This window comes from Gadus macrocephalus, chromosome 22 (assembly GCF_031168955.1).
Source record: "Gadus macrocephalus chromosome 22, ASM3116895v1".
Taxonomy (NCBI): domain Eukaryota; kingdom Metazoa; phylum Chordata; class Actinopteri; order Gadiformes; family Gadidae; genus Gadus; species Gadus macrocephalus.
This window is the reverse complement of record NC_082403.1, coordinates 10,234,435-10,260,356: the sequence shown is the minus strand read 5'-3', so window position 1 is coordinate 10,260,356 and position 25,922 is coordinate 10,234,435. Positions and strand designations below refer to the sequence as shown.

Below are 25,922 nucleotides of genomic sequence, written 5' to 3'. Positions count from 1 at the left end.
CTTAATCTGTGTCCTTTCTGCCTAAAGGTTACTCTGCTGGGAAACCCATGTCCGTTGACCTGGTCCCCGATCACGGCCGATGCTGGTCTCGTCGTCACGCTGCCTGTGCTGCCCTTCACGCCTGGACAAGCCTGGACTCTCAAGTTGGATGGGGTCCTGTAAGACTCGCTAGAGACCACCTGTACCTTCATTTTTAATCAACTTGTAGAAAGTCCAGATGGTTAATAATGACTCAGGGACTTGAATGTAAATTGCACTTGGTCGATGTGGTGGAAAGGAAGGTGTGATTTTATTGCAGCTGGATCATGAACTGATTTAGGTCATAACAAAAAATATGTCTTTGATGTGAAGGGAAAATTAATATTGGCACTCCTATAAGCCGGCTAGATTTTTTCATCAATCATTTTGATTATTTTTATAGTCCATATTTTTTATACGGTCTGCTGCAATGATTAAAATGTGCTTTTATTTCCCTAATGGCTTTGTATCCTTTATGCATGGTATTATAACCAATTGTAATATTTGCCTTTAGTCACAAAATACTATCAGGAGTAAATTAATAATAATGTCTTCGCAACAGGGTCGGTGCCAAAGGGAAGCATTTATATTTATTAGAACATTGGATTTAATAAAAAAGTCATTAAATCTGAAAGGAAATATTATATTCTTAATTCTGCAATTACAAGCTGAAAGGTCGGGTCTCAAAACTAGGCTACACCTTCATGGCTTATGGCAATAATCCCTGAACTAAAACGTTTAGTTCTTTGATTGAACTGTGGACCTTTTACGACAACAATTTGATATTTTGTAAAGCTTGGTACGTGTGGTTACTGCAAAGCGCTGTGTGTGATAAATATAGCGCATCGGCGGCTGCTTGAGAGCACGTATAGATTTGTGCTAATGCGATGTGAGGCTGTGAGTGAGATATTTTGTCTCCATGTAAGACAAAATGCCCTCCTTGAGTATTGAAGTAGCTCTTTTCCGATGGATCTTTTCTGTTTATATTTTCAGACCTACAAGCTATGCCTCAAACCGTTTAAAATATTTGTTATTCAAAAAGGTTGCCATCAAAGTTTTAATAAATCCATTGGGAACTAGAATATTCTCAAATATTATTGGCTAAATTACTATTTTTTTATTCATGTTTGATCCTTTTGAGATGGTGCAATCCAATTGTTTTGTGTCTGAATATTCATTGACATCAGTGGGAAATCAACACGACACAAAAACCACACAGAGGATGTGCAATTGTTTAACTCGCTAAAAATAGCTTTATAATAATAATATTGATAGGAATAATATCAGCCATTAGAAAACGATTTGACAATGTTGACAGTGTTACATTCTGTGTTGGCTTTAAACCACGTCACAGTGTGCCTACTCTCTGGGCTTCAGGCCTAGCAAATGTGCTTCTGGACACATCTAGATCCATAGAACATTGAGGCTTGATAAACCACTTTGTTATGTACAAAACAGAAACCCAAAGGAAAAAAGATGATGCTTTACATGTCAATTTGCAACATCCCCTCGGAAGCATGAGGCTTAAGACGTATCCTGCCCTTGGGCCCTTTCTTGACACAACTAGGTGTTTTCATGCAGTGTTTTTTTTGTGTACCCATTTGTGTTGTCAAACAGCAACGTTCAGCTTAATGTTCGTCACTATTGCTATGTGCGCCTCTCAACCCAATTTTTTTTGGAGAAATAAAGAAAAGGTAAAAGGGATTATGTACAATATGCTAACTTGGCACTGAATCACTCTATAGGTGTTTATATAAAATGTCCTTATGTCTAGAACGAAACAAGAGTTCAAATACAGAGAAGCTCGCCGTGTACCGTCCCCCTTCAGATTAAAAACCTGTGTAGCCATGTGAGAAGAAGCGTGAACCCCAGGAAGGGTCTAGAAACTGTTATGTTTGCTACATAAGAGTATACAGTGAGCATGTAAACGCCCGCCACTGATTCTGTCGTCCTCTTGCAAGGACAACACAATCCTCTTCGAGAGTGAAGGTGGATCGGGCGTGCTAAGGGGGCGGGGTTCCGCCTGGAACGAACCTACGTCCTTTGGTCCGTTTGGCGGTGGTCTTCACCTTCCTTGCTCCACCCCCCCATGAGTGTCGAAAGGGTTTGATGGACGAATCAGATCTCCCCCCACGGCTATTGTCTATTGTCTCATTTCTTATTTTGCTTCCCCTCCATAGTAGCAGCAATAATAGAAAATACTATTATTTTGTTGTTTGTTGTTGTACATGAGACTCACCCTTGAGTACAGAACAGTAATGTTATCCCCATAGCTACGGTATTTGAATGGTAATGCTATTTTGAGCAAGACAAGACATAACTCATTGTTTGGTGGCCAATGATCTCAAACTACTACTAATAATAATCATTATCATATTAATTGCAATAACAATACATATTGATAAGAGTAATGTCCAACGACAACAGGTATTTACATGTTTGTAAACGTGAGGGCGGGTGTCGTACTTGTTACTAACTATGCTGATTGCACAGGGACTGCTGAGTCGTCTATGGTCACCTATGGTTACCCGTGTCTGTGCTGCAAAGAGGGAGTGTCAACATCACAGTGCACTTACACACACACACATGCACTCACGCAAACACGCACACACTTCAATGCTACCAGATCCCTCCTCCGCCTCTTCAAGTTTTCCTTTTTTTTCTCGCAGACACAAAGAGCAAAACCAGCCAAACATTGGCTACAGCTCTACTCCATTTCGACTGGTTTCTTCAGAAGTCTCCTCTGATTTGAAGTTAGTCCCATAGAGTTCCGTCCTGTAAGTTGTCTATCTTCGCTGGCTGTGATCCCGTCCCAGTGTTGCCACACTGCCATGGTACCAGGGTACCAGAGGAGTGGGTTGGGGTGGTGGTGTCGGACAAGTTCCACCCTCCCCGAAATAGTCAGTACAGTGTGTGTGTGTGTGTGTGTGTGTGTGTGTGTGTGTGTGGGGGGGCTATTGGGGCTGAGGTACTCGGTGTTCACACGTCCGTCTGGGCGTCCTGACAGTTGGAGGTTGGCACAGGTGTAGAGAGCCACGGACCCCACACCTGGCTGAGACTGCGTTAACTGAAAGGCCTCCCTCTGTCTGAAGTAAGTATGTTTGCAGATAGAGATATCTATAGAGAGACATAGCGAGGGGCGGCGTGGTAGAGTGAGAGAGAAGGGTGGGACATATTTACGATATTTACGGAAAGGTGAATTCTTGAACCAAGCTAGGAAAAAGCCTACTTTTGTGGTGTTACATACTGTATGTGTTTGTAATAAACCCACTTCCAACACAAAACTGGTTTTAAGACCACATCACGTATTTGATTGACGCTAAACCTTTTGGAGTACATTGGATCAATTCAGTGAGATTCGATTGGGAGACTCAGGGTCAATGAGACGCTAAAACAGTAGAGCTATCAAAATTAGGCTAACTGCTAGCTTGCTGCCTGCATGCTCTCCATAGTCATTGCTGGCAGCTTACCAACTCTGGCCATGGCTCTCTTGGTAGGCTATGATGTGCCTGTAGATGAAGAGACCTATGGTTGAGGAGACATTCAGCATTCACAGTTGGACTAACAGTATAAAAGCAGATTATTCCTTGTGCTTTTGAAGTGTAAAGTTTCTGCTTAGTAATCTGTGAAAGGCTTTTCTTTAAATAACGTTGAATGGCAACAAAATATTGTATGCTGTATGTATATTTATATGTATAATGACACATTTTGCCTTGCTGCACTGTGAAAGAATTAGGAGTTTGGGGCATGTAACACATGCAGTGCACCAACATTTGAATAAACCAACATATCAACCGTTGCTCTTTATCACACGTGCATTTGTTTGTGTGTGTGTGTGTGTGTGTGTGTGTGTGTGTGTGTGTGTGTGTGTGTGTGTGTGTGTGTGTGTGTGTGTGTGTGTGTGTGTGTGTGTGTGTGTGTGTGTGAAGGCCTACGGCATTTACAATTTTCTATATAGGTAGATTTATATTTATTTGTATACAATTTTGAATATATTTTGTATGTACATGTCATATCTGTCTATATAAACTGTGTTAGAAGAAAACGCCCATTGTTAGCTGGTTAGGCACATGTAGTTGGTTCCAAAGGACATAGGGCCGTTTGTGTGTCTGTGTGTGTGTGTGTGTGTGTGTGTGTGTGTGTGTGTGTGTGTGTGTGGTGTGTGTGTTTGGTGGGTCGGGTGGGGTTGGGTAGGGTGTGGGGGAGGATGCATTGCGGCACGTGTTACAGGTGTGATTTTTTTTTCAAAACCTCAGAGAATAAACTTTAACGGACTCTAGGAAGCCCAAAATATGTGGCACTAAGTGTTATTTTGCCATAAATACCCTGTGGACCTGCCGCACGCTATCTTACTGAAGGTAATAGTAATATAATATATATATATATATATATTTGTAAAAACTGTTTTTCACGTACTGAGTCTGAATATGCCACAGAGCTGTAGGATCACACAATTCTATATTCTATAATAATACTTTTGTATTACACATTTGATATATGTCTCTTTTATGTTGTACTCAATAGTCTACTAATCTAGAAATGTAGATTATATTATAAAATATTCATCTCCCAAAATATTCAATTTTACAACACATTCCATCTTAAATATTAGAAAAAACACAACATGCTAAAGATTCTTTGCTCAGTTTCTTTTTTCTTCAAAATTCATATTTTTGGGTCTGTGTATTTGTTGGGCTTCAGCGCAAATGCGCCAGTCTGAAAAAAAATAAACCACTTTAACAAATAGAAATGCTCCGTCCTTCCTATACCAGCCTTAGAAAGGATCCGAGAGAAAATTTGTTTTTAACACAAATTCGACATAAGCTGGTCCTTCCCAAACCTTCACAAACCATGCCAGTCTTTCATCAATATAGATATACAGTATTGCGGGGAATGGTGACGAAAGTAAAGAGTAAAAATGCCTTGCGTTGGAGCTACCTTAACGAACACATTATGCAGTCATGGTTAATTTAAGACTTTGTTGCGTGACTCCTCGTTACCTCTGGAGGGAAACAAAATCAATATTTCAGTTTCTCAAGCATGACTTGTTTGGAGTGTCTCTGTGCCACACAATAATACCCGTGTGTATGAGAGAATGAGAGAGATGTCGATGTAGTTTTGACAAAGCACAAATATGTGGCCTCTCAGGGATTCAAGAACATGTCCACAGGGCTGGCGCCAGACTTGAGGAATGGATTGGGGCCACAAGGGAAGTACTTATATGAATTAGCAAAAAAGGTTGCCCGGATGTTAATCTTTTGTATTGTTTTACGTTGTTTCACCACAAGGTGGTGCTGTAATCTCACAGTGAAATTGTGTCTGGAAACACCAACCCCGACGCACAATTCTTTTTTTAAAAAAACACCAAAACCTAAAATATACCCCAACCCCTGGAACCCAAAACAATAGATATATAGGGCTATATCAAAGCCAGCAGCTCCATTATTTTTCTATGAGGCTAGTGATGCTACACTGCAAAGCTCTCTCTGGCGAACTCAGGCATGCACACTATGTACAAAAACGCATCATTGAAAGAATCTAACAGGAATCCAAACTGCAGAGAAGTTTAGGAGGATTCTTTAGGACATGGAGGGGTAGAGGCAGTGGTGGTGAGGCTAATGTGACTGCCTGGGTAATCGTGAAGGTGCCATCCGTAGCCGGCTAGCAATGCACTGAGAATGTTCTTTGGGATTGCCAACTACTCGATTTTGAGGGCTTTGTGGTCAGATTCAAACGGTTAAACAGCCATTCTCAAAGCATCTTTTAAAAGTAAATTGAATAATAACCTACCCCCCCCCCCCCCCCCTTCCCACACCAAAACAAATACATGTGGTATAGCTATAATAGATTGTTGTGAAGGAGTGCCCCAAGCATGTCAGTGTATATAGAGTGATAATTCCTCTCCCTTAACAAAGGTTCTGATCCCCTTAAGCCCTTTATTTCCAGTGAGAGAAGATGCTAAGAGAACACGCTCAGGCATGCTACGATGGCGTGACCCTTCCACTGAAGACCTGGTAAAAACACTGTCTTCTCTTTCTTGCCAAAGAACCCCACATCCATTGGCATGGAGTTTAAGGTCCACAATAAATAAAAGTCCCAAAACAAATCAATGTTAAGCTACAATTGAACATTTTGACTCCCCAGACAAAATGGCTGTCCATGCTCTTTTTTTTTTCCACCACCCCACAGCAGAGAGCAAATCATTTTGTATTGCCAACTGTTAAAATGGCTTGTGGACAAGGGCCCACCATGGGAGACCGATAAAAGAGGGCCTCATCTTACGACTTAGAGATTCAAGCAGCTCGGCCCTATCTCAAAGCACCCCCCCCCCCCCCCCCCGGATTCAAATGTGTTTGTTGAACGGGTAACTAAACCAAAGGGGCCAGTGGTTTCAGAGGCGGGTCTGGGCCTCGGGGATGTAGATCTCGATGCTGTCGGCGCTCTCCGTGGCCGAGTTCTGTCGGAAGGAGGCAGTCCTCTTGGTCTGCAGCAGCCTCCTCCTGGCCTCAGTCCTCTGGCGGTCCCCCAGGTCCAGGGACTTCTCCCTGACGGGCAGCGTGCGCCCGCCCAAGCGGGGCACCGCCAGGGTCCCGCCCAAGCCCCCGCCGCCGCCGCCGCCCCCCACTCCCCCTCCTCCTCCTCCTCCTCCTCCTCCGCCGCCCACCCCACCTCCTCCACCTCCGTCTCCGACACTGTCCGCCCGTAGGCTGCCGCTCACCCCCCCGGCTGGCTTCTTTGGTAAGGGGGGAGGAAGCTTCTTGTCCTCCTGGGAGGGGGGGGGGGGGGTGAGGGTGTGTGTGATGGTGGGGTGTGAAGAAATGATCGATGGGTACAAGGATCATGGGTGGGTGCAGGTTGGGGGATTAGGGGGTTAGGGGGATTGGGGGGTTGGGGGAGGAAGAGCAGGTCCATGGATAGGGTTAATGGTTAAGTGGAGTGGTGGTGCATGATCCCGGGAGGAAATGAGTACATGGTTGGACAAGGCACAGAGGACAAACAGAGAAATAGTTTAATGAATGCAAGGGGCGAGGTCACAGGACAGGATACGGATTGGACAGGATATACAGACAGAGACAGAGGCATTAGCAGAAATGGAAAAAAAACAACGTGGATTGGCGCGGGCCGTGATCGGGTAGGAGATCACAGGAAAGAGACGAGTGAGAGATGAGATGAGAAGGGAAAAGGCAAAAAGAAGAGGAAATGAAAGAGAAGGGTTAGTTTTTTAGTAAGCTATCAGGAGATACACAGCACAATGAGTTTGGTTGCATGAGCCATGGGGTACCGTTTCAACATTTATTGTGTTATTTGTGTGTTATCAGTGAATTGCAATTAATAATTGCAAAAGGGTGGCAGTTTATACATATAGGAATCCAGTCTTTTTCTCCTTCTTTCTACAGCTGCGCTATATACAAACTCGCATACAAACACACGCTTTGCCATCTGCAATATTGTTATCACGAGAGACTTTGACTCCACACTATGTCAGGCATCCGAGGTCCTGTGGCCATTGGGCAGTTTCTCAGCCAAGAAGGGCTTTGAGGGCGCCACCTGCTTCTGCGTCACCCTCTTGCAGGGCACCACCATGGCCCTCAGGGGGCGCTGTCGCGGGGCCAGGGCCGAGTGAACCCTCAGGCCGCTCACCTTCTTCTCGGCCGGGAGCCAGCCGGAGTCCTTGATCCTCTGGAGGTCCTGGAACTTGACCCTCACGTCCTCAATGTTGAGCTGGAGCAGGTCCCAGAAGCTCGCCAGGTCCTGAGAGGTGGGCTGGGGGTACGCCGAGGGGTCCTGCGCGGGTTATGGACGGGGTGTGGGCAGTGGTGGTGGATCAGGTCGGAGTTTCAGAAGGAAGAAATGGGGTGATTCGTTAACACCCACTGAAATAGCTTTTTGGCCGCAATCAATGCAGTGTCAGTATTCAGCTTGCGGGAAAAACATGCATTCACGAGCAGCTTCACACACGCACGCACACACACACACACACACACACACACACACACACACACACACACACACACACACACACACACACACACACACACACACACACAGGTGCAAACACACACACACACACACATAAAAACAGGAAAAGGATCAGACACACACACATACACACGATCAGACCTACTCACCACACTTTGCTGGCAGAGCCGGAAGAACTGCTGCACTTTTTGAGACATGAGCATCTGAGCGCTGCCGATGGCATTACGAATCAGCTCCAGAGCTGGAGGGAGTGGGAAGGGAAAACAAGACGCACAACAGAATTCCATTAGACGTTGAAAATCCCCACACATCGATATGACTTAAGGAGCCTAGAACACACTTTTATTTTTGCTGCAAGCTGCAAACCCTTTATTGATATTCAATCATTTATTCATTCAAGCGATACCTCAGGAACCATTTCTGATATCAAATATTGCAGCAGAAATACTTTAGGATATTGCACCTCACCAATTCAGAGTCTAATCTGCGTCTAATTGGCGAAATGAGCAGGTGGCTTTGAAACATCACTGTGTACAGCCGCAACTTGATATCATTTTGGTAAATTACATAGCATTCCTTCCGCTCCCCTATAAATATTGAGCGAGCACTCAGTGGGCGGTGACTTTGTGCGGATCCTCATTTGTACAGGCGCTGAACGACTCTGGTCGACGCCGGTCCTCAACCCAACCCTCCTGCGTGTACACCATCATGTCAAATCCTTGTGATTAACCCCCGTGGCGTAGCTCTGCGACATCGCTTTTACGTATGGTTTCGTGGCCACGTTCGCGGCGTACGGATCAATGAATTCAACGAATGAACACGTCAACTCCTTGGGGGACCATACCCTCCTCCGGCAGCTCGTTCTCCTCCGCCTCCCTCTCCATGCCCTGGCACCATCCCTCTATCCTCTCCACCTCCGTCTGCAGCAGCCGCAGGAAGAACTCCCCGTCCCTCATGCAAGGGGAGGCGCGCCCAGAGTCCGGGAGGCTGCGGGGGCCCTCCAGCGACGGCGTGCCCGCCCAGGCCCTCTCCGCGGTGAGGGGCAGCGGGGAGTGGGCCCGGGAGGGCAGGATGGGGTGGGGTCGCGCGTCGGTCTGACAGCTCTCCGGGGCGTAGCCGCCCTGGATGTAGTCCTGCTGGATCATCAGAGGTAAGAGTGATTTGTGTGTTGGGGGGGGTTGAGGGGCATGATATGGATTGGACGGTGCTGGTAAAGCTAAGATAAATGATGACACTCGGCCATTCTTCAGAGCAAAGTACTGGCAACGTCTTACTTTTAATAATAGAACTCAACATACTTGCAATGACTTCAGAATTTGGACGTTACAGGTATAGGTTCAAATACTAGAGGCCTGTTTCATCCTCGGGGAAGCCAAAGCTAAGCTAAGATAAATGATGACACATCTCTCAGAGCAAAGTATAAGCAGTGTCTTACTGTTAATAATATATCCCTTCTCAAGGTTTCTGCCTCCTCTCAGTGGGGGTTTTGTGAGCTTTTTTCGTCGTGTACCCTGACGTCGTACCGTCAAAATGTCATCTGAACTGTGCGTTTGCAATTATTATTCTATCATTATTAACCAGGTTGCAGCGTGACAACATGTCAAACCAGCTAAGATCGGATCACGCTTATCAGGGGCTGAACCTCTAGAGACGGGAGGCATGTGGATCTCGGGGGGAGGTGGGTGGTGTGTGTGTGTGTGTGTGTGTGTGTGTGTGTGTGTGTGTGTGTGTGTGTGTGTGTGTGTGTGTTGCACAATATATTTTATTGAATTGAACAATACAATTTGTACATCTCCTGTTTATCTATTTATAGTATTCTTCATTTCACAACTAGTGCATGTGTAAATACTTGCAAGAACTGAACAAACTTGCAATAACTTAATAACTTAATACTTTATGTTTATATATTTCTGTTAAAACCTATATTGAATTATGTTTCTATTTTAAGCAGAGGAATACAGAGTTTGTCACACAATCATTTCACTGCACATCCTGACCTCTGAATCATTGTGTGTGTGTGTGTGTGTGTGTGTGTGTGTGTGTGTGTGTGTGTGTGTGTGTGTGTGTGTGTGTGTGTGTGTGTGTGTGTGTGTGTGTGTGTGTGTGTGTGTGTGTGTGTGTGTGTGTGTGTGTGTGTGTGCGCGTGCGTGCGTGCGCGGTGTGTGTCGGCGCTACCTCTCTGTAGGCCCACTGGCCCTGCGTGTGGACGGTGCGGTGGAACTCGGCGTACTGGCTGGCCGACTCGGGCTCGGAGGAGTGCCTCTGGAAGGAGCAGCCGAACTGCAGGCCCTTGTCCTGCATGGGCGCGGCCAGGCCCAGCCCCGGGGGGAAGCCCTCGGGGTCCAGGTCCGCCTGCACGCTGGCCGTCACGCTGTTGGAGCGCTTGAAGCGTGCCCGCCTGCAGGGGGTAGGGGGGGGGGGGGTGAAAAATGAGTCACAGAGGGTTTGGGGTGGGAGGGGGGGGGGGGGAAGGGGGCCCGTCATGCCGTGCCTCTGTGTCTTATCACGCGGGCCCGGAAAGCGAAGGCGTCGTTGCGTGCAGCCGTGTTTCCGAGACAACCGTCGCCGTGGTCACCGAGCTCACCCCGCTCGTGAGATGAAGCCTGTTGTTGTTGTTGTTTCCCCCCTCCCACCCCCAAGCTCACCCAATTGACATATGAGTCACAGGACGCACGCCACTGGGCTTCAAATGTCATTTTGTCTCCAAAAGAGCATAATTAGCATGTGTCTCACTCTCTCTGGCTGTCTCACTCTCTCTGGCTGTCTCTCTCTCTCTGGCTGTCTCTCTCTCTCAGGGGCGGTTCTAAACCAATTTTCATGGGGGGGGGCCAGACTGGGGCCCGTTGTTTTGGAGGGGCACATTGAATCCCGAAACGCAAAATATTTAGTTTAGTACTAAGTAACGGCATTCAAAAACACAATATACAATAATGGGCTTTTTCCCCTTACAGCATTTATTTAATTAGCATAGTATTAAGTCGTTCCTTCAGTTACAGATATTGTCAATATTATTCATTTGAAAATGTTTCACTGGTGAAAGCAATTGTCAATTGGGTTTCCTTCACTGTCATCAAACCGCTCAGTGTCATACATCACCCACAGCAATGAAGTCAGTATGATATATCATGAGTCTAAAGTTCCACCTTGTGCTCGGCCACACCATCGCAAGCAATCGACCCCCCCGCCCGGACAGTGGTGAAAAGAAAGAAAAACGTTTGGAGGGGGGGGGGGGGCCTGCTCTCTCTCTCTCTCTCTGTCTATTTCTCTTTCCGTCACTGTTTCTCTCTTGCGCTCTTGCTCCCCCCCCCCCCGATGGGATAAGGGGTGTGACTCAGTCTGAACGTCCGCTGTCCCCCCCTGACCACCCCCCTCCCCCATACCTCCCCCCCCACCCTCCATGATAACGGGAGGTGGGAGAGGGGCTGTTAGCACTCACTGGAGATCACTGGAGGTTCGGCCGCTGTGCGCATTGGTGCTCGTGTGTTGTGAGCACGCGTGTGCGTGTGCGTGTGTGTGTGTGTATGTGGTGCACGGTGTGTGTATGTGGTGCACTTTTGTGCGTGTGTGTGTGGCGCACGTTTGTGTGTGTGGAGCACGTTTGTGTGTCTCGGTGTATCGGTGTTTGCGTGGCATGTGGCGCATATGTGTGTGTGTGTGTGCGTATGTTCCCACACACACACACGCACACATTCCGGCAGATGGACGCCTGAGCTGTGGGTGGAGGATTTTTATAAATGAGCGGAAAATTGCGCCGGGTGTCAAAGTCATGTCTTGCACGTCTGGTAAGTTTTTTCCAGTTGTCATGGTTACACCGGTTAGGTATCGACAGCGGGAGACGTTCTCAGAATGGCGGGTGGGGCGGGGGACGGAGTTCAAGCGGCCTGTTGATGATCCTCCATGATAGAGGTCGACCCAATCTCAGCCCGGAAAATAATAAGGAAAATCCAATGCACGGATAATTCTAGAACGGCTGGAAATGTGCATGCGTATGTGTGTGTTTGTGGGTGTGCTGTGTAAAGGTTTGTGCATATGCATTCCTCCTTTCCATTCCGCTACTCTCTGAGTTCACGCTGCGACTTCACGAGGGTCCCACCTCTTGTCGTCTTCCACCTGGACCCCGATGGAGTGCACCTCCCTCAGGGCCTTGCCCTCCAGGTCCGAGTCGGACAGGGTCTCCGAGCTGTCCACCTGCAACACACAGGCGAGAGGGACACGCTGGGGTGAGCCCCGCACACACACGCACGCACACACACACGCACACACACACGCACACACACACACGCACACACACACACACACACACCACGCACACACACACACACACACACACACACACACACACACACACACCACGCACACACACACACACACACACACACACACACACACACACACACACACACACACACACACACATAAACACAGTCGTCACACACACCGTCTCTCCATCTCACCTGCACCGCTATAGACGGCCGCCACTTCCTCCCCCCGCGCCCGTCCTCCTGCCCTCCGGGGGTCTTGCTCAGCACCATGCTGTTCTGGGGCAGGGAGGCCGACTTCCCCAGGCTGCCCCCCGCCCGGCCGTCCCTCTCGCGGGCCGGCCTGGGAGGCCCCTCCAGCAGGCTGTCCGCCGAGCTGCTGTGCTTGGCCCTCAGCCCGGAGCCCATCATCATCATCCCCCCTCCTCCTCCTCCTCCTCCTCCTCCTCCTCCTCCTCCCGTCCCCATCCTCGCCCCGTAGGGCACCAGCTCCCGGGACCCGCCTTTAACCCCCCCGCCGTCCAGGCTCTCAGCTGAGTTGCTGTGCTGCCGGGGCCTCACGGCGGGGCCCGTGCCCGTGTAGTACCCCGCCCGGGAGGAGGAGGAGCGGCCGTGGGGGCCCTCGGAGCCCCCCAGGTCCACCGAGTTGCTGTGCTGCCGGAGGCGCCCGGGGCCCGGGCCGGGGCCGTGGGAGGGGGGCCCCTGCTGGTTGAGGAAGTAGGCGTCCTGGGTGGACTCGGTGCTGCTCTGGGCGCGCACCGACAGGGAAGACTTGGACATGCGGGGCGGCAGCGGGGGAGGGGCCCCTTTGCGGTAGGGGAAGACTGGGGGAGGGGGAGGGGGAGGGCGGGAGGGGGAGGCGGAGACAGAGCAGAGGCTGTTAAAAGCGAAAGTTATGGCTTAATTTAGGGGAAAAGGTAACAGACGGGGTTGAGGGGGGTACTTACAATGATGACAGAATGGGAAGAAGACGTCTTATGAGGTAAGAGAGGTGAAACATGAGGGAGGGGCATTAGAAAGAGGATGGGGAAGAATAATGAGGATGAGAAGCCGAAAAAGCAATAAAAAAATAGGGGGGGGGAAAGGTTATCTATTAACTTTTGGTCGGAATTGTTTGACAGAAGAGACAACAAAAAAATACTTCAGTTTTCCTCTTTAGAAGTTAAAGTTACATACTGAGGCAATATTAAATTATGAAAATGACAAATACACCGATATAAGCCAATGATACTTTTTAATCCCGGTTTGTGTTGATCTTTTGTCTGAACCACAGATTGGATGATCTTGGTGTTATGAGGCCTTTCAAAGTGTCTAATATTGTGGTATCTATACATCTGCTAACCCCATGAAAGCACAGGAGGCCTGTATCCTCTGTAGAAGATTCTGCAGTGAGTTTGGTTACAACAGACTGCATCTCATATGGCACTTTGTACTGACCACAGGTAGGATTTTATCAGTCTTAACATGTAATGAAATGTTATTTTATAGTCGTTGCCAAAGAAAGCCTGTATCGATATTACTGGTTAAGAATAAATATTTAGTGGAGGATACATATGCATTTAAATGGTCTCAATACTGTTCAGGCTGTAAACTATTAAGTTTAGTACTTATTATCCAATCCTGTTCTTGGATGTGTATTTAAAGGCCTTCAACATCAACCTATCAACAGTGTTCAATAAAACAAGACTTGAATCCTTATTGTGGAAGGCCAGGAGGGAGTATCAAGGATTAGCAAAGAAGAAGCAAGAAACTGCTTTTGTAATGCTCAAGGGGTTGATCAGCATTCGGCTAGGGTCAGGTCATCTGACAGATTGTACCAACACGTTTTACTGTAGGGGATTCATGCCAGCATTGGAACAGGAAAAGGGTTTTGTACACACAAAAATAATACTATTTATTTTAAATCATTAAGGTTGATCATTCGCACAGGGTTTTATTTATAAACAATTTGAGGTAACCAGGCTTTAGCAACGAAATGTTAAAAACTAGAAAATGCGGAGGGTGCAGTAGGGCAGAGTGAGGCTGATAATATTTTTTATTAGGCGTCAAAGAGGAGTCCAAAAAACGAACATAAAAACTAATATTTTTTCGAGGAATCTCACTGGTCGAAAAAAACATTATTTTGAAATGCTTTATTATAAATCTTTACATGCATGATATTGAAACTAAAATTAAAATATATCGTCCCTGTATCGTATCTTAGCGCGGGGATCTAGATACGTATCGGATTGCCCGACAAGGGAGAGATGCACACCCCTAATATGTATTTTATAGTGTCAACCTAATCAGGCGTACCCATCCAAGCGTGGACCTATAGGGTCTATTTTCGTAGCTGTGTGTGAGCGTGTGCGTCTCTCCGTCTGCTGTAGAGATTGTGGGTTGTGGCTGTGCTTGATGTTTGTACTGCCACTTCACAAAGGCTTTAATAAATCCCTGTGGGGATTTACTGCTGTGAGCCATGAAATATTAGCCCTGCAGGGACACAAGCGTTGGCTTTAAAGAGGCCCAGTGGATCCAACACACACCTCAACTATGAAGCAACACCCCCCCAACCCATATTCGCTCCCATCGTAGGATATACGTTGAAATACACACACACACACACACACACACACAGAGACACACTCCATGGTTGGAGATGCAAATGAGGGCTGAGTGAGAAGAAACGGGAGAGAAAGAAATGGATCATGGCACAGAGCGAGAGAGAGAGAGAGAGAGAGAGAGAGTGTGAGGGGTTGAAATGCATAGCGGGATTGATAAAGAGAGCCAGTTCGAGAGAGAGAGAGTAAGGGGCAGCAGGGGACTGAACCACCATCATAATTATGAGGGTTCTAGTGCACATTACAGAGCGAAGAACCCTGGCGATACACTGGAGAATGACGCAGAGAAGGAGAGATGAGAAGCAGTGAGGCGGATGACCAACTGGCGGCTGAACACACACACACACACACACTCACACAGCCGGATGTACTGTGAATGGGAAGGTTAGATGAAAGTCACTGCATAAACACACGTGCACACACGCGCACAAACAAATGCACACACAAACACACATAGCCCAGCGCCACTGTACATAAATACATTAGTGTTGATATGCAAAAAAAAAAATTATGCATCTTCAAAGACAAGAATACATGAATACATTTTTGCACACAAAAAAAATACGCAAAGACACATGCAAACACAAACACACGTACGCACAACCCAACACACAAAAGCAGACACAGACAGACACATAGACACACCTGCACAGAAACACAGAAACACAGAAACACGCAAACACAGAAAGAAGCAGACACACACAAACACACTCTCACCGGCCCCGGCCTTCATGCTCCCCTGGGGGCCCGACACGGAGAAGACGGACAGGCAGTCGTCGTCCTGGGAGCAGCCTGCCTGTATGGCGCGCACGTAGCTGTGGCTACGCGTGCGGAAGACCCCCGGCAGGTCCAGGGCCTCCATGGCCTGGGACTCCACCTCGCCGAACATGGTCTCACACACCGTCTCAAACTGCCGGTTCAGGCTGTCCCCCAGCTGGGAGGGGGAGGGTGGGAGGGCGAGAGTGGGAGACGCATAAAAGTTGTTTAAACCTGCATTACGTCACTTTGTTTATTTTATTTGTTACTACTTCTGCTGAATCCATCCAGGGAATGGTTTTTCATTAATTGTCCTATTCTAAACCACGTTATTTTGTTAAACTGCTGCTACAACTCAAGCCACTGGAGAAAAGTACATAGTGCTGGTTTAAGCTTATTGTTAAAGCCAGGCAATGAAACGTTTATATACAAATCGAATTTTTTTATAAAACCCCCCTCTTTTCTGGCCTCCCTCAATAGCCACTCCTCCAAAACATGACCGGCTTACACCACTTAGAAGGCCCTTAAAGAATACACACGGACACACCCATACACACACCTGTGCGCTGGTCAGGGATCGCGTGTAGCTGCGGGATCGGGCGTGGTTCTTGGGCGTGGTCCAGCTATTGGTGTAGGTGTCCGTACACTGCTTGCATGAGTACCTGCTTCAAACACAACGGAGGGAACAACTGGTAAACTAGATATGTGTGCATTTGCATTGTACTATGGATCTTCTATATTTTTGACTATGCTGTACTATACCGACCTGTTCTATACTATACTTAAGCAATAGATCACGCCAGGCTGTGGTATGTACTCATTATACCACTGTTAAGGGGCGTTGTCCGGCCCCGACGCGCAGCGGAGGGCCGGCGACCCCCTTCACAGTGGTATAATGAGCACATGCCACTGACTGAAGTGATCTATTGCTTTTATACAACGGTTAGTGTTATGGCGAAACGAAAGTCATAGACACACTACATTTAAAAGAAACCAAAGCAGTTCACTCGCCGTGTGCCTAAGCTTTCGTTAGTCTCTCCATCGCCTTGCTCACTCCCGGAGTAACAACATTTACACCCTCTCCATCATCCAACATATGTTTTACTTTGTAACTGTTTCTACTTCCAGGCGCGGAGTGATATGCAAACCTTCACAAAATGATCGGGCGTCATAGCAGTTATGTATACGCTCATTATACAACAGTTGGGAACCAATCAGATCGCTGGATTTAGGTCCCCCGTTGTATAATGTTCTATAAACTATTCTGTACCCTTCTATACTATACTATCCTGTACTCTGTTTTACTCTACTATATTGTACTCTACTATATACTATCCTGTACTATATTATACTATAATATACTGTACTATATTGTAGCATATTGTACTCTGCTATACTGTACTCTGCTATATACTATCCTGTGTTCTATATTTTACTCTACTATACTGTACTCTACTATACCATACTGTAGTATACTGTACTTTACTATACTGTACTATACTGTACTCTACTGCAGTGGAGTACATAACCATAATTTTCTATTTTTTGTTTATTTAATAATAAATTTGTAGCGTACAGTGCGTGGCATTAATAGGCCTACATTGATTAATGTGAACCTTGGGCTTGCATACCCACGGCAAGGGCTGGAAAGTCAGGTGTAATATGAGTGGAAGCCAGTCTAGAGTCGTTGTGCACCTCCAGTGTGTTCCGCGCTTTTGATTTGATGGCGACAAGTGCGCTGAATGGCAATAATGGATGGAACTGACCTGTCGCTAAGCTCCGCCCATAGAACGCAGATGAGCTAATGACATTCCAGCCTCAACTATATACGACATCGGCTCGGACAACTCCATTGGAAACAGGGAGGAGGCATAATATAACAATTAAATGGTGGATTTATGTTGTTTGTGTAAAAAAAATAAACATGGTCAAACAATGTATCCCGAGAGGCTGCAGAATGGGGTATATTTCATTCCTTTTCCCCAGCCACAATGGGACAAGAGAAAGTGTGTAATGTGGATCAGGCTAGCCGCGTTTACATGGACACTTCTGATCCATTTAGAAGTGGAAGAATAGCTCAATCGGAATAAAAAATGATCATATATACGCCTCAATCAGAATACAATTCTCTGATCGGAATAGAATTTCATGCGGAACAGAAGATGTGGTGTAGTCCGCTATAATCAACATGTATACACTTATTCTGATTGGTTTGGGGTGGGTGCGAATATTTTTTAACTTAGAGAGATGGCATCAGCAGCTGCAGTAGTTTGCAATCAATTGGTCCGTCTGTACTTTTATGCAAACCGAACTTGACCGCTGTCTAGGAAAGTGTTTTTTTGCCTGATTCACGTCTTTCTTATCACTCCGCAAGTAGTCCGGCAACTTATCAACTGTACGTCCACACCAGAAGCGACCAACGCGTCAAAGACGCGTTGGTCGCTCATAAAGTTTCGCTGCGAATATTTCTGTTCGCTTTGGTCGCTCAAGTCGCTCATGACGTACAATTCAAAAGTGCCTGCCGGTGTTCCCTGGAATCCACGCAAGCGAAGAGCGTCTACATTCCGATTGTCTGTCAGTGTTTTGCCGCTGAAACGCGCCATAGTAATTTGCAGAAAGTTCAACAGTTTTCAACTTTTTTTGGACGCTCTGGTCGCTCAACTTTGGCCGCTGGTAGCGTTGGTCGCTGTGGTCGCTTTGGTCGCTCTTGCCCATAGAAAGTGAATGACTTCCGGCGATTTGGTCGCTCATTTCGCTTCTGGTGTGGACGTACAGTAAGCGACCTCAACGTCTTTGGCAGACTATTTCTCTGCTGATGAACAGTATGAATGGTAATTGTAAAAAGACAAGCCCTGTCGGGGCTTATTTCCCTGATAATGACCAGCGTTTTGAACATTATCCCTTACATAACAGCACAGTTTGCGGCAGTATTGTTTGCGGTGGAGGAGGGGGTAGATATAAAGACCGGACGAGAAGCTGATGCCGCTATGCTGTCCTCCATCTTAATGAAGGAGCAGGCAGAGGAAAGCTCTCTCCTGCTGGGCTTTCATTAAAATCAAATACCTAAAAATATTGCCGCCGGTCCAGATGTGTCAGGTGTGCACGAGAGACATACGAACGTGCGCTTACCACTTTTGTAAAGGCAGTACATTCGGATCGCATGATAGGAATAGATTTATTCCGATTTGAAATCGAATCGGAGAAGTTTCCATCTAAACGCGGCTTCTGTGCGGCAGGCCAGAATACCGACTGAATTTAAGCTTGTTACCGTCTGTATGTATTTGAAAGTTTTTAGTATACCCCTCCATAGCGTAATGTAGTCCCTTTCAATTCATCCTGGCAGAAATTAAATCCTTTTTCACCCAAAACCTCTCCAAAACCTGCTTTGATATACTGTCAGCTGACATATTTCCGTATGTTTTTGTTATCGGGTCTGGTTTGTTAGTCCGAGTTCGTCATGGTAACGACGGGGGGCGTGACTTAGCGACAGCGTCTATTTTCAATCCCGTGAGATCTAAAATAGCTCTTTCAAGGATGGACGAGCTGCTCTACCGCACTTTACTCTCTACTCTACCATACTCTCTGTGCACTCTGCTATGTTTAACCGTGCTGCTGTGACGGAGCAGACCTCTGGTCCATGCTGATGGAGCGGCGGAAGGCGTCCCGCTGGGCGATCAGGCTGCTCTTGGGTGACGTCTTGGGGCTGGGGGCGTCCGAGTCGGCGCTGTCGTCGTCGCCCATGGCCTTGATGTAGCTGCCGCTGCGCATGCGCCGGCACGGGATCTCACCGCCGCTACCGTCCGCCACGCCGCCCGGATAGGGCCCGCCCCACTCGTCTGACGGGACCTAGCGACACACACACACACACACACACACACACACACACACACACACACACACACACACACACACACACACACACACACACACACACGCATGCATACACACACACGCATGCATGCATACACGATAAAAACACATTCAGACACACACGTATATACACAAACATACATAAACACACAGACACATACAGACACACACACGCACATACACAAACATACATAAACACACACACACAATAAAAACACACACACATACACACACACACACACACACATACACATGCACAAAGGTATACACACAAACATATATACCCAGACACATGGACACAGACACGCGCACGCACATACACACGGAAATGCACACACACACACACACACACACACACACACACAAACACACACACACACACACACACACACACACACACACACACACACACACACACAGAATGCAGGGTGGAAATGAGAATGTGGAAAACATTTTTTTTTTTTTTGATGACAATCAAACAAAATGACATGTAAAAATGAGTTTTTTGGAAGTGAGTAGTTCTTCTTCTACTGGGTCAGGAAAGGCAAGTAATAAACAAGGTCATTGCAGGATTATAATTAATAATCATATCAGTACTTTTTGTTACATAAGTGCAGGGTAACAAAAGTGAAGACATTTTAACAACAAGACTACTTAAACTTCGGATAAGATAGAAGTTTAAGGTTGCATTGTTCCCACATTGTTCCCACTTTAAATATCTCAGGTATGTTTGCCTGGGTTGAATTGAATTTTTTTCTCTAATGAGCTCAAGAAAACACAAACAAACCCACGCACACACGGCTGTGAATTGAACAATGTTAACACTATCGCCGGGCAGCCCGACCACACGGCCGTGCTCTTGTGCTCTTTTAAGACACACACACGCGCCAAACAAAAACGTGCACACGTAAGTGAGGGCGTATGGGAAAAGGATGGAGGAGAGGGCAGAGAGCACTTACAGAGAGAGAGTAACTCTGACAGCTGGAGAAACACTGACAGAAGAAGAGAATAAACAGAGAATAAGCAAGAAGCTAACAGACAGACGGACCAGCGGACGGTCTGTTAGGCAGACAGACAGACAGACAGACAGACAGACAGGCAGACAGACAGGCAGACAGACAGACAGGCAGACAGACAGACAGACAGACAGGCAGACAAACAGGCAGACAGGCAGACAGACAGACAGACAGACAGACAGACAGACAGACAGACAGACAGACAGACAGACAGACAGACCAATGGGCGGGACCGAGCCAGACGGACAGATAGATGGAAGTCCAGATTGTAAGACGGACAGACGGACAGATTGAAAGACAGACGAGCAGACCAACAGACAGATTCGTTGAGACTCAGACAGACAGTGTGAGACGCAGACTGGTAAACAGGGAGCCGGAGACAAACAGACATACGGAAATAGGTGGCCGGTAACATCGGACGACTGCGACACAAGACAGGCAACTGAGACGCATGCAGATAGATACCCGCAAGAATACAGACATACAGACGGATGGACAGGCAGACAGGTGGGCGGGCCTTCAGATCGGCAGATATTATCTACACATCAAGACAGACATATCTGCAGACTTGGACAAGTCGAGTGAAAGACGCAGGCAGACCGACAGACGGACTGAGATTAATAGGAAGACGTACAGTGAGCGACATTGTGGGCTGTGGGCCGGGAACACACAGTGAGGGAGGGAGAGAGAGAGAGAGAGAGAAAAGGCAGATCAGTCATACAGATACACTTCGGCTTAAAGAAGAGGCACGAAGCAGGGAAACAATCGAAAAGATAAGCGAATAGTAAATTAATAGATATATAGAGGTCTCTAACACACAACCACACTTATCTTCCCACAAACACACACACGCACCCACACACATACACACACATACTTACACCCACACACACACACACACACACACACACACACACACACACACACACACACACACACACACACACACTAGTACACATGGGCACACACACGACACACATATGAACACATACATACAAACACACACACACAAACACACATACAAACACAGACACACACAGGCCGCAGGGATCCTGCCTCTGAAGTTTGTTTTTAAAGGTCATCACATAAAAGAGATGATTCAGACTAATCCACGTTCCCTGGCCCCTCCGTTATCTTCCCCTTGTAATTTCAGCTCTCTCTCTCTCGCTCTCTCTGTCTGTCTCTCGTCCTCTCTCAGTAGATGTCTCTCTCTCTTTCTCTCGTGCTGTTAACATCGCCCTCTCGTCGGTACCTAGCCCCCGCACATCCACCCACACACACACACACACACACACACACACACACACACACACACACACACACACACACACACACACACACAGACACACGCACGCACGCACGCACACGCACACGCACGCACACGCACACACAAACACACAAAAACAAAGACACACACATGTTCTTCCCCCTGACCCCCTCCCCTTCAATCTTCAGATCCAGTTCCACGTCTCTTTCCTCTGCTCCGTCCTTATCTGTCAGATTGCGTAAGAGGAGGGTCATGGGGGAGGAGGCACGGGGTGGTGGTGGTGATGGTGGGGATGGCTTCAGGGGGGGTGCGAGACAATTCCCATTGAGAGCCAAACCGAACTGCCCTTTCAACGCTCCTTCAACGCGACTTGCGTAAGATTCACCAAAGAAAAAGGCGATTCTGTGACATTTTTCTTTTCACTTATTGAAGCCTCTCCTGTATTCTGGCCTGCTTTACCAGAACTGGCGACAATCAACCGGCTGGGGACAGGGGGAGCTGCCCAATAATTGCTTTCGGGAATTGCGGGTAACAATTTGAACATGTGGAGAGTGATTTATATTAGGGGCTGGTGATCGACCACCTCCATGCTCTTTCTCCGTTATTTTTTGATAAGCATCTCCCCCGTTGCTAAACCACCACCACTCTTTTTGGTTCAAATTCCAATGTCACCGATTTTTCTCGCTGGTTGAAACGGTGGCAGCTGATGTGGCTCTCGGTCTCAAGGGGGCTGGCTGGTGTGATGTGACCTCACCTGGGTGTAAGGTGTCTAGTACATGTGTCGTTATGACATTTTATGTTAAAACCCTTTTTTGTTTTTGTTTGCAGGACAGAGATTCAGCCAGGCTGTTGTTTTCTGGGGAAGTAAACTGAGTTAAGATTGAGGGCGAGGAAAACTTGTTGGGTCATAAATAAATCAATACATAAATACACTTATCTTATCTAATCTGATCTCAATTGACATGCTGGGCTGCGAGTGCACTGCACCGATGAGGAATCACTCTCATTGTGTTGTCTGTGGAATCTCTCCCACAAAGTTGGACAAAAAAAACCAAAAGAAAACTGCATTAGTGCTAAACTTGTCGTTTTGCAGGGGTAGGATGTTTTGCTAACGTTTGCTACGCTGGCTATGCCTCGCCTCGTCCGGGGGTTATAAAAGTGAAGTTATTACTTTAATATGGAGCTAGTGTTGCTGTGTGCCTGCGGATGACCGAGCACCCTCACCACCACCACCTCCACCCTCGCCACCAACATATACATCTATATATACAGTATATATATATATATATATATATATATACACACACTGTATATATGTATATATACAGCAGCAGCAAGCCGGAAGATTGAAAAGTAAGCCGCAAAGAGCAAGTCGTCAAAGCACTTTCCGAACCTATAGCACAGAAACAGGCTATTTTAGGGGTGTGCCTTGAAAAAGAAATGGATGGAATAGCTGTCTCCGGATTTCTCTCTCCCTCTCTGTCTATATATTTTGCTATATCACTCTCACTCCAATTCTGTATTTCTCTCTCTCTCTCTCTCTCTCTCTCTCTCTCTCTCTCTCTCTCTCTCTCTCTCTCTCTCTCTCCAACTCTCTCTGAATCTTTATTTCTCTCTCACCCTCTCCCTCCCTCTCTCATTCGCTCAAACTATTTGTGTATCCCTCTCTCTCCAACTCTCTCTCTCTCTTTCTCTCTCCCTCTCCCTCTCTCTCTCTCTCCCAAACTCTCTGTGTATCTCTCTCACCCTCTCTCTCTCTCAAACTCTCTCTCACTCTGTCTCTTGATTCAAAGGATGAGATCTGAAGCACCGAAAGCTCCTGTGGAGGCAGTTACCGTAGAAACGCACCTCGCAAGGCTGTCCAATGACAGCACAGCTGAAGGCAGAACTTTTTGGTGTGTGTATTTATACATGTTGATGTGCGTGTGTGTGTGTCCTTTCAGCTGCCTATGCCGGTACTTTGAAGCAACCATTAACTTTTTCACTTTGGGGACTCTGGGACTTCATGTATACAAACTGAACCACAAAGGACAAAACGCACATCAAAATAATGTTCAGTGTAGTGTGTGTCTGCCTTTCTCTCTCTCTCTCTTTCTCTCTCTCTCTATTTCCCTCTCTACTCACTTGGAAAGAAGGCGAGCGATGGGATAGAAATTGGGAGAGCAAGCGAGAAAGAGAGCGAGAGAGAGATATCTATATATAGAGAGAGAGCTCCCGGAGGGACGAGGGAAACAGATGGTCTAGGGAGAGAGAGAGAGGGGGAGCCGTGTCAATCACGGTCTCCAAGATGGTGATTCCGTCTGTCTGCTAGACTCTGTCCCCACGGCGACTCTGTTGTCGAACAATGGCGTCTAATACGCACATGGTGTACAGACATGTGTGCCCTATGGATGTATTGGCACCGAGCTTACTTACAGCCGATTGAACAGATATATACAGGTATAGATATACAGGTGGGGAGTATAGACGTGGTGAACCCCCCTATTTTACCTCCTGACGTTTCCTGTCCAAACACACAGCACGCATGAATGTGCAAAGACACTCAGTGAACAGGTGCACAGAATCAAACACTTAGGCATTCCCCCTCCACACTCAAACACACCCACACATGTTCACACACACACACACACACACACACACACACACACACACACACACACACACACACACACACACACACACACACACACACACACACACACACACACACACACACACACACTCACCCGTACACACACACAACCACACACACACCTGCAGGTAGTGGAAGCTCCTCTCTTTCAGCTGTTTCTCCAAGGGAACCAGGGCCTTGTCATATCCTCCTCCTCCTCCTCCTCCTCCTTGCCCCCGGCTGGAGGGGTAGACCTCCCTGGCCTGGCTCACTGTCATGGCCGACCAGGTGCTCCTCTTCAGCGAGTGGTGGCCTTGTTGTTGTTGTTGTGGTTGTTGTTGTTGTTGTTGTTGTTGTTGTTGGTGGTGGTGGTGGTGGTGGCCCCCGTGATGGCCCGTCTCATTCCCCGCCATGGCGTTGCAGGCCAGGCACTCCCCGGGGCCCGGGCCCCCATGCCCGTGCCCATGCCCTCCTCCACCCCTCTCCTTAGGCTTCCTCATGGTCAGATCTTGGATGGCGGCGTCCAGGCTCTCGTGGCCCACGGGGGGGGCGCGCCGGCCGCCTCCGCCGCCGCCGCCGCCCCCGCCCACCATGTAGCTGCTGTCGCTGTCCAGGTTGTCGTCGGAGCTCCACCAGCCCGCCGTGCGGCTGCGGTGGCGCCGGCCCGACTCGTGGCGCGAGTCGCCGCTCTTGCTGCGCTCGCGGGACTTGCTCCGGCGGGCCGAGCGCGACTGGTGGCCCGAGTGGTGTCCCGGCGGGCCGCCCCCGTCCTCCCCGCCGCTCCGGTGGCCGCCCCCGCCCCCCCCTCCGCGCTCGCCGCGGTAGTCGCGGGTGCCGTTGAGCTCTCGCTTGGACGGCGCCTCCAGGGAGTGGGACTTGGCGAAGAGCCGCTGCACCGAGTGCACCAGGTGGCGGATGCGGGAGGGGCTCTCGCTGCGGGGCTCCCCGCCGGCCCCCCCTCCGCCGGCCCCTCCCCCGCCCCCCCCGCCAGGACCCCGCTGGTACTGCAGCGTGTGGAAGCCGTCCGGGTGGAAGGGCCCCTGCTTCTCCAGCTGGTCGGCCAGGCCCGGCGGGGCGCGGTGGCCCTTGGCGCCGTGGTGGTGGCCCGGGGGCCCGACGCACTCCTCGCAGGAGTCCAGCGACTGCAGCGGCGGGTGCTGCTGGCTGGGGTGCGAGCGGGGGAAGGTGCCCCCGCCCGAGTGGCCGTGGGCGTGGGCGTGGGCGTGGGAGTGGGAGTGATGGCGCTCCAGGGCCAGGGCCTCGGAGGGAGGGTAGTAGTGGCCCCCGGCGTCGTTGTGGCCCTGGTAGAACTCCCGGGCCAGGGCGGGGTCCAGGTCCTCGGGCATGCAGTGGCAGGGCCCGCCCCCTCCTCCGCCACCGCCGCCGCCGCCCCCGGAGGAGTGCTGGGACATGCTGCGGCTGACATGGTACCCCTTCACAGGCGCCGGGGCATGGTGAGCCGTCCGGGCCGACAGGGGGCGCTGTAGGCGAGACAGGGCTGCGCTGGACTCACCTGCAACAAGAAGAAGCAGAAGAAGAAGAGAC

General features: G+C 48.4%; 2 protein-coding genes across 7 annotated transcripts in view; one reads left to right on the top strand and one right to left on the bottom strand.

The window, feature by feature from the left end:
• Positions 1 to 477, top strand: part of LOC132451720 (tissue alpha-L-fucosidase-like) — a 4,321-nt gene extending 3,844 nt beyond the window's left edge. Inside the window, exon 8 of the mRNA XM_060044339.1 lies at positions 28 to 477. Within this exon, the coding sequence (XP_059900322.1) occupies positions 28 to 162 (135 nt within the window). The 3' untranslated portion in view covers positions 163 to 477. The remainder of the gene's footprint in view (positions 1 to 27) is intronic.
• Positions 203 to 25,922, bottom strand: dlgap3 (discs, large (Drosophila) homolog-associated protein 3). Of its 6 annotated transcripts, none has more exons than XM_060044331.1 (14): positions 24,521 to 25,922; positions 21,134 to 21,151; positions 20,443 to 20,475; positions 19,242 to 19,459; positions 16,173 to 16,278; positions 15,575 to 15,791; positions 13,205 to 13,231; positions 12,453 to 13,081; positions 12,092 to 12,186; positions 10,174 to 10,396; positions 8,843 to 9,134; positions 8,148 to 8,239; positions 7,660 to 7,803; positions 203 to 6,784 (listed from the first exon to the last, which is right to left on the bottom strand). In XM_060044331.1, the coding sequence occupies exons 1-14, from the start codon at positions 25,787 to 25,789 to the stop codon at positions 6,410 to 6,412; spliced, it is 3,738 nt and encodes a 1,245-aa protein (XP_059900314.1). In that variant the 5' UTR covers positions 25,790 to 25,922; the 3' UTR covers positions 203 to 6,409. The 6 variants fall into 6 exon arrangements, with proteins under 6 accessions (XP_059900314.1, XP_059900315.1, XP_059900316.1 ...); XM_060044332.1 differs by having other exon boundaries at positions 8,843 to 9,131; XM_060044333.1 differs by having other exon boundaries at positions 16,173 to 16,275.